A 13,209-nucleotide genomic window follows, 5' to 3' on the forward strand; every position below is an offset into this window, starting at 1 on the left:
CTCTGCATGTATAAAGACGGCGCCTTACATCTTTCAAAGGATCGGGGGGGGGGGGGGTTAAAATCACCAATCATATATATAGTCACTATATGTTTGATAAAAGTTGCGAAGATCAGGCGGATCAGACGCTACCAGTGTATTATAAAATACATTTTGATATAAAAATAGAAAAAGAGAAATTATTTTTTAGAAATCTTTTTCTTTACACTTTTACGCAAAGAATTTACAAACTTCTCTGGAAAACTTGTAACTATTTCATTGTGACGCAATATTAGTCAGGCATATGACGTCACTGATACATCAAGGGAAACGTGGATTCAACCTGATTTATAGAGCCAACTTTAATCTAAATTTTACGTTTGGAGGCGAAAATGAATTATATTTTGAAAATAAATTAGTTATTTTTTGTTTAATAATTTTCTTTGGTGTATCGAGTCTAAATTTCACTAGGAATCCGAAAAAAAGTAGTCTGGTCCCCTTCCCACAATTCCGTTCGCGCACTCTCTACATTGATGTAGAGAGTGCGCGAACGGAATTGTGGGAAGGGGACCAGACTAGATAAAAAGGTGTTCAGCAGATTTACCGATTCCACGGGAGATAACTCTTGCATCGCAAAATTTCATAGAAACGTCTAAATATTTTGCCAGAAAACAACTATCAAAAGTGTTTCCCCACCGATTTTATTTATTATACAAAAAGATGAAATATTACTAGATTTAGTTAAGTGTGAATTATAGTCCTGTTAAAAATGTATTAGAAATTACAGTTCTTTGTTTCTGACCTACATTCAATGGTTTATATAGTGGAATTCAAAAAAAAAACAAAAAAAACACAAGGATATTTTACTAAATAAGCAATTTTCAAACAAATCTTCAATTACATTATTCCTTTTGGACTACATTGATATTGTTTTTAATAAAATATCAAATATTCCTCACATTCGATGTGCCGCCTATTAAGAGGCAGTCCACCGAAAAACCGGGCAGTATTGTATTTAAAATATTAACCTTTGAATCATAGTAGTTTTCTGGCAAAATATATAGCATCGTCGGAAACCCACGGGTGATCTCGTCTTTACATACGAGATCACCCGTGGGTTTCCGACGATGAATATACAGACGCAATCTCCCATGCAGAGTTGTCGTTCGTTCCTCTCTCAGACAGTGAATGTATGAGCCGATGGTAGAGAGTGATATCTATAGACGTTTTTATGAAATTTTGCGATGCAAGAGTTATCTCCCCTGGCATCGGTAAATCTGTTAAACACCTTTTTATCGGAATCCTATTGAAATATTTAGAATCGATACAACTAAAGAAATTATTAAACAAAAAATAACTAATTTATTTTCAAAATACAATTCATTTTCGCCTCCAAACGTAAAATTTGAATTAAAATTGGTTCTATTATTCAGGTTGAATCCACGTTTCCATTGATGTATCAGTGACGTCATTTACCTGACTAATATTGCGTCACAATGAAATAGTTACAAGTTTTCCAGAGAAGTTTTTGTAAAAGTGTGAAGAAAAAGATTTTTTAAAAATAATCTCTCTTTTTCTGTTTAATTACTCTTCAGGGTGCATTATACTAAATGTTAGATAATATTTTTATACATACAGTAATTAAAATGTGTAATGTATATTTAGGCAAGTTTAATTTCGCCACTGATTGAATTTGACTCTTTAATTCCTAAAATAAAAAAGAAATAACTTGGAAATATGATAAATGATTACGCTAGAATGCTGTCTGCTTTCAGTTCTTACATATTGCATGTACAAATACTTTTTTAGCTCTTCTGAGCCAAAGGCTCAAAGAGCTAATGCTATGGCCATTTGTGCGGTGTGCGGTGTGCGGTGTGCGTTAACTTTTTAGAATATGGGCCATAACTCAAGAACCCTTTGGCCAATCAGTACCAAATTTGTCACAGGGTATCCTTGGCCCAAGGGCTACCATTTATATTAAAATAAGGGTTGGAACCCTAAAACAAGGGGAGATAATCAGGAAAACAAAACCAAAAGTACTAGTTGCTAAAAAATCTTCTTCTCCAGAACCACCGGACAGATTTTCACCAAACTTACATACAAGGATCAGGATATGTTGAAGATTAAAAATTGTTCAAGGCATGACCCTGGGGCAAAGGGCGTGGTCTCAAGGTCACTTTAAAGTTGACCTAAATTTACAATTAATAAAAATGTTTATATTTTGCTTACTATAAGGACTAGGATCATCAAATCTTGTAAGTTGATGCATCTTAGGTCTTCATATCATGTTAACTCAAAAGTAGGTCACGGTGACCTACTTTTTTAATTTTGCGGGCATTTGTTTTCAAATTGATTTGAAGGCATATTTTGGACACTTTAAGGCCTATGATCACCAAACTTAGTCAGTTGATGCATCTTGGGTCCTTGAACAACGTCAACTTAAAAGCAGGTCACCGTGACCTACTTTTTGAACTTTATGACTTATCCTTTTTAAAACATTTAATCCCATTATTTTAGGCACTGAAAGGGTTAGAATCATCAAATCTTGTAAGTTGCTGCATCTTGGGACCTTAAAACATATTTAAGAAAAAGTAGGTCACTGTGACCTACTTTTAGAATTTTGCAGGCATATGTTTTCAAATTGTTTAAAAGGCATATTTTGATTACCTTCAGACCTAAAATCATCAAACTTGGTCAGGAGATGCATCTTGGGACTCTGAAAAATGTCGAACAAAATGTAGGTCACGGTGACCTACTTTAGATATTTTATGGCTATATTTAAGTATCTCCGGTACTTAATCATCAAACTTTGTCAGTTGATGCATCTTGGGTTTTGGGAGAATGTCGACCAAAAAGTAGGTCACGGTGACCTACTTTTAACATTTTATGGCTATATTTAAGTATCTCCGGTACTTATTGGCTTAGAATCATCAAACTTTGTCAGTTGATGCATCTTGGGTTTTCAAAGAGTGACGACCAAAAATTAGGTCACTGTGACCTACTCTCAACATTTTATGGCTATATTTAAGTATCTCCAGTACTTATGGGTTTAGAATCATCATACTTTGTCAGTTGATGCATCTTGGGTTTTCAGAGAATGTCAACCAAAAAGTAGGTCACGATGACCTACTTTTGAATATCTCAGGTATTTATTGGCTTAGAATTATCAAGCTTAGTCAGCAGATGCATCTTGGGACTCTGAAAAATGTTAACTAAAATGTAGGTCACGGTGACCTACTTTCGACATTTTATGGCTATATTTAAGTATCTCAGGTACTTATCGGCTTAGAATCATCAAACTTTGTCAGTTGATGCATCTTGGGTTTTGGGAGAATGTCGACCAAAAAGTAGGTCACAGTGACCTACTTTCGACATTTTATGGCTATATTTAAGTATCTTAGGTATTTATTGGCTTAGAATAATCAAACTTTGTCAGTTGATGCATTTTGGGTTTTCCAAGAATGTAGACCAAGAAGTAGTCCTAATTGGCTAAGAATCTTCTAACTTTGTCAGGTGATGAAACTTTGGTCTTAGGATACTTAGGGTTAGAGGCTTCGAATACAAGTGATAGGTTGTACAATTTATCAGAAGAGCGATTCAAGGCCCTTGGGCCTCTTGTTTAAATACTGAGTATCAAGAAATCAAACATTTTTTACATGTAATCTTCATGTACGTAGAAGTCATTAGTAATTTAAATCTGTGGATACACTCATTTGAAAACAGTTGACTAAATGAAAAGAAATAAAAGACAAGAATTTTTTTCTGATAAATTAAAATGAAGAGCCAAATTTGAGAAACATTTCTAAACTCACGGTAAAAATCGATCCCGATTGAAATAAAACCGACCCTGATCGAAAATAATGCAAAATTAATAAATTTATCAAACTAAAGACACCTACCACCTATACGACATGTAATAAAATAAATCAAGTAATTTTTTAATCATATTACAACAAAAGAGCCAAATTTAACTTTACAATTATTATAGTATTTTCTTCTTTATATAATTCCGGTCGGGATCGGTTTCATTTGGGAAAGTTAAAAAAAAATAGGTTAATTTGACTCCTTTTATTTCTTTCAATATACTTGTTCCCAGTGATTTTATTGAATGGCTCAAAAGTTTGTACTTTGTATTCATAACAACAGAAGAAAAAAATTCTGTCCTTATAATGTATTGGGTTTTAACTTTTAAAACGTAATGAAAATTGGATACTGAATTCAAAAAGTCATTTGCTAAACTCAAATTTGGACCATTTAATTTTTTCTAAAGAAATATAAATTGGAGTCTTATTCATTAATAAAATTAAAGATAAGAGTCTATGCTATAAATAATATTCATCGACACATCCAGCTTTTGAGTATCTGTTACATATAAAACAAAATAAAAACGTAGTAATTTTTTTTACCCTCATGTTGACCTTTTTGCACTGAAAATTAAGCATTTACCAAAAATAGGACTAGAGGCGCACTAAAAAAATTTTCGATGTTGTCATGTGTAAACACTTGCTTTAATAAGTCTACTTGCAAAAAATAATTAAAATCCATGACATGCGATGTGCCGCCCATTGCCTGGTTTTTCGGTGGACTGCCTCTTAATACAATACTGCCTGGTTTTTCGGTGGACTGCCTCTTAAAATTAAATATCAAATAAGCTTTTTAAGAAAGATACTACAAATTTTCTACATGTACTTTAAGTAATGATACAAAAATGAAATTGGATAGAAAAATGCCCTTTTGCCAGTGATTTTACAAAATGTTGTTTTCAATAAAATATATAGAGAAAAAATAGAATTATTATTATCTTCGTTTTTGGCACAGATCTGTACCAGCGAAACCCTGTTGTTGATGGCCATTTACAAGAAAGAAAATTTTTCGACTTCCATTTTAGATAAAGAATCAGTTGTCAATAATATCAAAACAACTATTTTTTAATTAATCATAATGAAGAATGATTGAAGAAAAAACAATGTAGAAAAATCTTGCATTTTGATGCTACTGAGTTTTGAATCCACATCTGATTTACACCACTTCAAGAATTAGCGGTAGCACTCTGCGTCTGAAAGTTCTTCTTTACAGCAGTTAAAATTTTGCAAGGAGTAAATTATAAACTATTTATCTATTTTTTAGGACACAAATTACATAGTCGTAGAGATTGAGTAGAATAAATTACTTTTACCAGTTTCCAGGGGGGTTCTCTGTAGTTACATCAGTGCAAGAGGTCATGCTCTTGCTTACCAAATCAGCTCACTTTTTGATCTCAGTCTCACTTTTCCACTTTTCTTAAAGTCGTTGGATATTCCCGTTTATCGTTTGTTGTTGAAGTTTTATGAATTACTATGTGGTATCTTCTATACGTTCACTGAGATATATCGAATCAACATTTATATAGATGGAATTAGTTATTTAAATATGAAGTCGATGTTCCTATAATTGTCGAGTTGAAGGCCACAGCATGTGATTTCTATTTTTAGTGTAAATGTTAAAAAAAAGATTATGCTTCATATGAATAACAATTGGTCTACTATATTAAGAGAGAGCAATGAGTGCTTCTTGAAATTTCGACAGATTCTTTGAAGTTACGATCTCTAAAATCTAAATAGATATTGTTAATCTATCAGAAACTCGAGCATCTTTATAATTATTATATATCGTTTTTGGAGTACTTGTGTGTACCATGAGAATGTTTTCAATCAGCCACATAATTCTAATATTTATAAAATTTTAACACCAGAAAAAAATCTAAAAATGGGGATATCTGAATTTTGGTCCTCTGAAAGGAAGAGATTAATGACCTCATTATTAAAGCTATTTACATCACCAGTTATGATCAACAGGATTATAGTTGTACAGGGCGATGGGGAAAACGAACACTTTGAAGAATTATTATCCAGATGTTCGATATCTAGGCCCTTTGTGTTTCCCTAATTAAATAGTTTGATTTGAATTAATAAGTCGATGTATATTTGGAAGAAATACCAATACAAGATATGGACTTGAAGTATGGAGGAATGCAAGGCTGGTCCCAGTATTAACTGTTAATTCCTAAGTAAGAAACACACGGGCTTGTTTGAGCAATACCTTCTTCCATAAAACGTGACGGTTTAAAAGCTTAAGCTTATGGTTTGTAACATCAATAATCACAAATCCGTGTCTGTGTATATGGAAACTGAAATATGATACTATGCAACAACAAAAAAAATGATGGAAAAATTATAAATATTTAGAAACACCTGGCCCCAAGACCATGAACTGAGAACAGACTTAACTCAAAATTTCAAACTATTATAACTTTTGAAATAATTTTGGACATTGAAACAAAATTTTCATCATATATTTGAAGTGAAATATTACACAACAATGCAAATTTGCAAGCAAATACATTAAATAAAACTCAAGATATTAAAAATCATTATCATAACTCAAGTCTGTTGTCAGTTTATGGTCTTGGGGCCTGGCATGGCCTGGGGCATGACACATCAAAATCTTTACGTTGTGCTCAAATGCTGCAAATTTCAAACAGTCAAAATCAAAAATATTTATCAATATTGCATCAGCAAAGTTCTGTGAACTACTAATTTCGAAATTAAGTTGACAATTAATAAGCATTTTACAGGAAATTGAAAATTTGAATTAAGTCTGAGTTTGTTTTATGATCCTGAGGCCTGGTGTGTTTCGTGATTGTAGTCGAGAAATTTCTTTTCGTGTTTTAGGGTCGTAACTTTTATGCTGGTGTTGCATGAAGGTCAATAGATAAGTACTCCTGGTATTTCACTTGTGTTAGTTCAGTTCCTGATATTGGTAGAGAGAAGCACTCTAATAATGACTGTGGAAGGTAAAGTCTGTTTGATACCTATATATACTGTGGACATATTAATCGCTAGAAAGCGCTTTTGTATTTTACTAAAAAGTAAAATCCGTTGATATTATATGAAATGAAATCGTTGACACACACCATCACTGTTTTATGGTTTATTATATAGAAGGAATATATGTATCATTATGATTTGGCTCCTAGGGTTAGCGTTAGGGTTAGCTAGCTCGAGTGCCAAGGGTTAGGTTGCTAGGGGCATGGTTATAAAATGATAAGGTTGGGTCTGTTAGGGTTAGCATTAGGGTTAGGGTTAGCGATAGGGTTAAGGTTAACGCTAGGTTTAGGATTAGCGTTTAGGGCTAGCGTTAGGTTTAGGGTTAGTGTCAGGGTCAGCATTAGAGTTAGGGTTAGGTTTAGAGTTATCGTTAGGGTTAGCGTTAGTGTTAGGGTTAGCGCTAGGTTTAGGATTAGTGTTAGGGTAAGGTTTATGGTTAGCGTTAGGGTTATCGTTAGGTTTAGAGTTAGGGTCAGCGTTAGACACCATCACTGTTTCATGGTTTATTATATAGAAGGAATATATGTATCATTATGGTTTGGCTCCTAGGGTAAGCGGTAGGGTTAGCTAGCTTGAGGGCCTAGAGTTAGGTTGCTGGGGTCATGTTATAAAATGGTAAGGTTGAGTCTGTTAGGGTTAACATTAGGGTTAGGGTTAGCGATAGGGTTAATTAAGGTTAGCGTTAGCTTTAAGGTTGGCTTGAGTGTTAGGGTTAGTGTTAGGTTTAAGGTTTGCGTTAGTGTAAGGGTTAGTGTTTAGGTTTAGCGTTAGTGTTAAGGTTAGCGTTAGGATTAGTGTTAGTGTTAGGGTTAGGTTTAGGTTAGCGTTAGGTTTAGGTTTACATCTTCGGTTTAGGGTTAGGTTTAGGATTAGTGTTAGTGTTAGGGTTAGCGTTAGTGTTAAGGTTACCGTTAGGTTTAGGTTTAGCGTAAGTGTTAGGGTTAGCATAAGGTTTAGGGTTAGCGTTAATGTTAGGGCTAGCGTAAGGTTTAGGGTTAGTATTAGGTTTAGGGTTAGCGTTAGGTTTAGGATTAGCGTTAGGGTTAGCGTTAGTGTTAGCGTTAGGGTTAAGGTTACGGCTAGCTAGGGGCTTTAAGTGTTTACATTTTCTTATATTTTATTGTCCCATCAATTCGATCGTGATATAAATAATCTTTACACTGCTTTAAAATTAGGTTTGCTGGAACGTCTGAAGAGTAAGAAGGACATTGTAGTAGCAGAAGGATATATTTTTGAATTTGAGCGCCGAGGCTACTTGAGGGCGGGATGTTTTGTTCCAGAGGTTGTGCTTAATCACCCGCAGTTGGTCCGGGCTCTCTATGAAGAATTCGTCCATGCAGGAAGTGAAGTTGTACTTGCTTTTACTGTAAGTGCCAGAAGCAATAGGTAACATTGAAATTCAAATGCGTATTTTCAGAATTTTCACAGGAAGTGATTAAAGTTTTAAGGCGTGTGAAGAAATTATCAATTTGTTGTTTTTGCTGAAGAATTTAAAGGTTGCTTACAAATTTTTACACTACGTTTAATTTGTTCTTCTCTCTTTGCTTATTATAAAACTTTGTTTGTTTTAAACAGTACTACGGGCATCGAGAAAAGTTGAAACTGATTAACCGGGAGAATGACCTGAAAGAACTGAACATTAAAGCTCTAAAACTTGCCAAAGAAGTTGCTTTAAAGACAGGGACATTAATGGCAGGGAATATTTGCAACACGACTGTATTCGAGCGCGGAAACCAAGAAGCAATTGATACTGCTAGAAAAATGTTTAAGGTTCAGTTAATCATGTTAATAAACGCAAGCATTTGCAAGTCTGGATTAAAAGTTCTTATATATAAGCACTTAAAAATTGCTTATTTATTGCCCGGTCCTGGGGACCATGAAACTTAGACGAGCTCACTTTTGATCTCAGTCTCACTTTTCCACCATATATTCCTTTGTAAAAAGTGAGACTAAGATCAAAAGTGAGCTCGTCTAAGTTTTATGGCCCCCAGGCCGGCTGTGATCGGTCGGCAGGGGATGCTCACTCCTCTTTGGCACCTAATCCCACCTCTGATGCTTTGGAGGTCCGTGTTAACTCTGCTCCTATTTTGTATTGTTTAATGGACTTTTGAGATTGAATACTGTTCGATATCTCTATATCTTTCATCATAACTAGTACAATCTTCTGTTCAGGAACAAATAGAGTGGGCCGTTGAATGTGGCGCGGACTTCGTTGTAGCAGAGACGTTCAGTGAATATGCCGAAGCTGAACTGGCACTACAGTGTATTAAGCAATATGGAAAAGGACGTAAGAATTGTCAGAAATAATTAAAAACAAATAGTATATAGCCAGAATACTAATGGAAAAGTTAAAATTAAAGAAAACTGAAGTGAAAGAGGTGTAAGGGGGGGGGGGGGTCATTTTAGACAATGATTTTGAAAATCGGATGAGATAATTGATATACAATGACCTCAAGTATTTTTTTCATTGTTTAGTACCATCAGTGGTGTCCATTGTTCCCCATGGTAAAAATACCACGACAGATGGACTGACATTTCCTGAAGCTTGTAGAAAGCTAGAGGAGGCTGGGGCGGATGTGGTAGGACTCAACTGCTGCAGGGGCCCAAAAACCATGATGCCTCTCATAAAAGACATAAGAAAAGTTTGCAAGGTATTATATTTGTATGTATTATTACATTGTGTTTGGTAGTTATTAATAAGAATTATCAATCAAATTTAATTCACTTTTGTTTTGCATATTTCAATGTAGAAGGATATAAAAATTGATTTTCCCGTTTCCTGCTTATATGCAATTAAGGAATCCATTTTTTGTATCTATTTGAAGGGACCCATTTGTATGCTACCAGTGCCTTATCGTACCACAACAGAGCAACCCACCATGCAATCACTCAAAGATCCAGAGACAGGTATCGTATTTAAAAAGAATGAAAAAACTTCTGAAGGATTTAAAATACCCTATGTAACGAGGTTCTTTTAAAAGACTCTTAAAATAAATTTCATTTGTGTCTGATGATTGATTGTCTGGTGTGTTTGATGATCATAATGTCTGTTGAAAAATTAGATATGCTTTATTAGATTAGAATCAAAGGCAGGCATTCAGGGTTATAAAGGAAAAGTCAGCATACCTGAAGAAGGCATCCATGTTTTACCCCCAGCTCAATATAAAATTATTTTTTACTCTTTTGGGGTTTTTCACACTCAAAATTACATTATTATGTTAATAAAAAGAACTTGTTAAATTATGTTTTTTTAGGAAAGAGTGCATTTCCGTTTGATCTACCAGCGTTTGCATGCAGTCGTACTCAGATTGCCGAATTTGCTCGAGAGGCAAAAGAAGTTGGAGTGCAGTACATCGGTCTTTGCTGTGGAAACGCAGCGCATTACATCCGGGTAGTGGCGGAGGAATATGGAAGAAGACCCCCAGCAAGCAAATTCTCGCCGGATATGTCAGAGCATTTTATCTTTGGGGACAAAAAGCACGTGAAAAGTTACCACGCTACAAGTCTTCTGCCTGATATGTAGTACATGACCTTAACTCATTAAATCAATAATTTTTAAAGGGTCAATATCTAGAGAACCTGATCTTTTAATTGGCGTCATTATTTCATAAATATAATGTATTTTGTTGAAGATTATGCCGGGCGATGGGTGAATCATCAGCAAGAAGACCTTTCACGTTGTCAGAAAGGATAAAAAGTATCAGATATACGAAAAAAAAATCTCACATTAAGCGATTTTCAGGTATCTACAAGTGATAATCAAACTTTAACCCATGCTCCCTTTTTAAGGAGGAAAATCTTCAAAATTATACGTCAGTTTTGAATATTTATAATATTCCTAACAAGCAGAATGCATTTGGATTACCATATCTATATTGGAGTCCAAAACTTTATAAAAATCCTTACATACAAAGATACATGGCGGGTCCCTGTAAATTTTCTACCAAGCCTCTTTCTTTATTCCTGACTAAAATATTAACGGTTATATAGGAGAACTTCAAGAGTTCTGTGCAACAATATATTCGAGAAGTGGTGTAAATCAGACGTGGCTACTTAAAATTTCCAAGAAATTTTTGGACAATTTGAAATCATAAGACCTTACCAAAATCAACATCTTGAAAAATTACGACTTTTCAACTTTATATTCATCATTCAACCATTCCCCACGATAAATAAAAGTCCAGGCTTTTTGTTATCATTGACAGTTGTTGTTTTTTTTTTTTTTTTTTTTTTTTGATAAAGATGGCATTTGTTGAATATTTTTTTAAAAAAACATTCTGATTGTTTACACAAGTTAATTATCAAAAAGATGCTTGAGTTTCTGATTGACAATATCTACGTGATTTTTTGAGACTAGGTTCTCCAACAATCTATTGAAATTTCCATGGGTACCAATAGCGCTCCGTTATTAATAGACTTATTTTTGTTTTCATATGAAGAAGACTTTCTCCAAAACCTTTTTAACTGAAAGGAAGAAAACACATGCGGTGTCCTTCAACTCGACATTTAGATATATTGACGACGTATTGTCAATTAACAATGGTTATTTCCATTCTTATGGCGATACCTTATATCCCGGTAAGCCTGAAATAATAGATACCACAGAGTCTGACACATCTGTTTCATATTTAGATATTTTACTTGAAAAAGACGTTAATGGCAATCTAACAATCAAGTTTTATGACAAACGAGATGACTTAAACTTTTCAATCTTCAACTTCTCTTACTTTATATGCAGCAATTTATCTTCATCACCTGTATACGACGTTAAATATCGATACGCAAGAGCATGCTCTACGTATTAAATTGCGGAAAAGTATTGTAGAAATTGTAATATGCAAAGTCCTTTTCCTTGATTAACACTAGAATAATAAGATAAATTGTAATAACAAAATAAGGACTTTTTGCTATAACCATACATAAACAATATAAGTATACATGTAGTACAACTACAATTATCTACAAGAAGACGTGAATTTTGAAATAAAGGTATAATTAACAAAATAATTCTATTTGTTCTGTTGGTCCTTGAGACAAATATATATTTTAAAAATATTTTAAAACATCATTGGAAAATATTTAAATAATTTTGACATGTTCACACTTTTATCTTTGAAAAAATAATGTAATATTTTTAAGAGGAATAGTCTTTGAAATGTTACAAGTTAAACGGCAGATATATTTTTTCAGTCTCCATAAGTCTAATCCAGAATTGTTCTTGACCTTTTATAGCACAGGTTTACACGTTTTCTTTAACAAAAGATTTGTGATACTAATATGATTCCATTATCTTTTTGTACAAAACATGTTTGAAACATAAGTGCTACAAAAAGTGATATATAAATACCCTGCATTTTTTGAAACTTCTCAGAACATAACTAAAAATAACATCGACTTTCCAGATCTGTGTAAATTTTTAAAAGACGGGATCGTTTTTGAAAAGCTCTTCAGAAGTGAATAAGTAGAGAGACACAATGTGATTGTGGAATATCACTACATAGGTAAGGAAAGCTGACGATGGAAGAGCTAAAGTCATTTTGTTTGTCATGTGATTAACATTCAAATATATAAAAGTGAAGAAAAATTTTAACATTTCAAATTTTAGAGAAGAGTGATCAGCTGATTAAGCTTTAATTATTTTTTACCTATTTTGATGCCTCTATTTTAGGGCGAAGTTTTATTTATTTAGCTCAAAATTTTTATGTTATTTTCCGATCATGAAAAGCAACATTTCTGTTTGATGTTTTAACTACAGATTTCTCTGGCAAAATTAACACTTTATTTTCCGTCTTTCTCTCCCTTATATGGTAAAATGTTTTGTTTGATGGGCTTTAGAGCATCAAACTGCTGAAAATTTCACATATATTTCAAATTTGTGAAAAATGATTAATTTGAAAAATCTTTTTAACATCTATACATTGATATACACTTGGGTTTAAAAATCGAAACTTTAAATATGTAAATTGATTTTAAAAAAAATCATTTGAAAATCGTTATGCAAGTTTTTTCTACGTATAATTTATTTTCAAAAATTATAGATCGAGTTTAATACACGTTAAGGTATACCTTTACTCAGATGATCAAAAATTCCATTGATAAGAACGAAAAACCACCTATTGCACATTGCGCGCAATGATACTGTGTTAATTTCAAAAGATAACTGTCAATGTTTTTCATTTTGCATAAAAAGATACTACCATATTTCACACTATAATTTTATATTACACACAAATATGACATCAATAATTTTAATAAAATGAAATATTATAGCAATCCGAATTTCGTTGCTTTTCATATAAAGAAATTTTTAGGATTTATTAGTTGATTTTTATATACACTGAATTTCCCTATATTTAACTTTTTC

General features: G+C 33.2%; 1 protein-coding gene across 1 annotated transcript; it reads left to right on the top strand.

Annotated features, from left to right (window-relative positions):
• The first annotated feature begins 6,761 nt into the window (after positions 1-6,761).
• On the top strand, positions 6,762-10,418 carry LOC134254217 (S-methylmethionine--homocysteine S-methyltransferase BHMT2-like). Its single transcript, XM_062736769.1, has 7 exons — positions 6,762-6,811; positions 8,021-8,211; positions 8,421-8,615; positions 9,018-9,132; positions 9,321-9,496; positions 9,671-9,752; positions 10,100-10,418. Exons 1-7 carry the CDS (start codon positions 6,799-6,801, stop codon positions 10,366-10,368), a joined length of 1,041 nt encoding a protein of 346 aa, XP_062592753.1. The 5' UTR covers positions 6,762-6,798; the 3' UTR covers positions 10,369-10,418.
• The last annotated feature ends 2,791 nt before the right edge of the window (positions 10,419-13,209 follow it).

This window comes from Saccostrea cucullata, unplaced genomic scaffold (assembly GCF_032062105.1).
Source record: "Saccostrea cucullata isolate Sc308-1 unplaced genomic scaffold, CSIRO_AGI_Scuc_v1 ctg1788, whole genome shotgun sequence".
Lineage (NCBI taxonomy): Eukaryota > Metazoa > Mollusca > Bivalvia > Ostreida > Ostreidae > Saccostrea > Saccostrea cuccullata.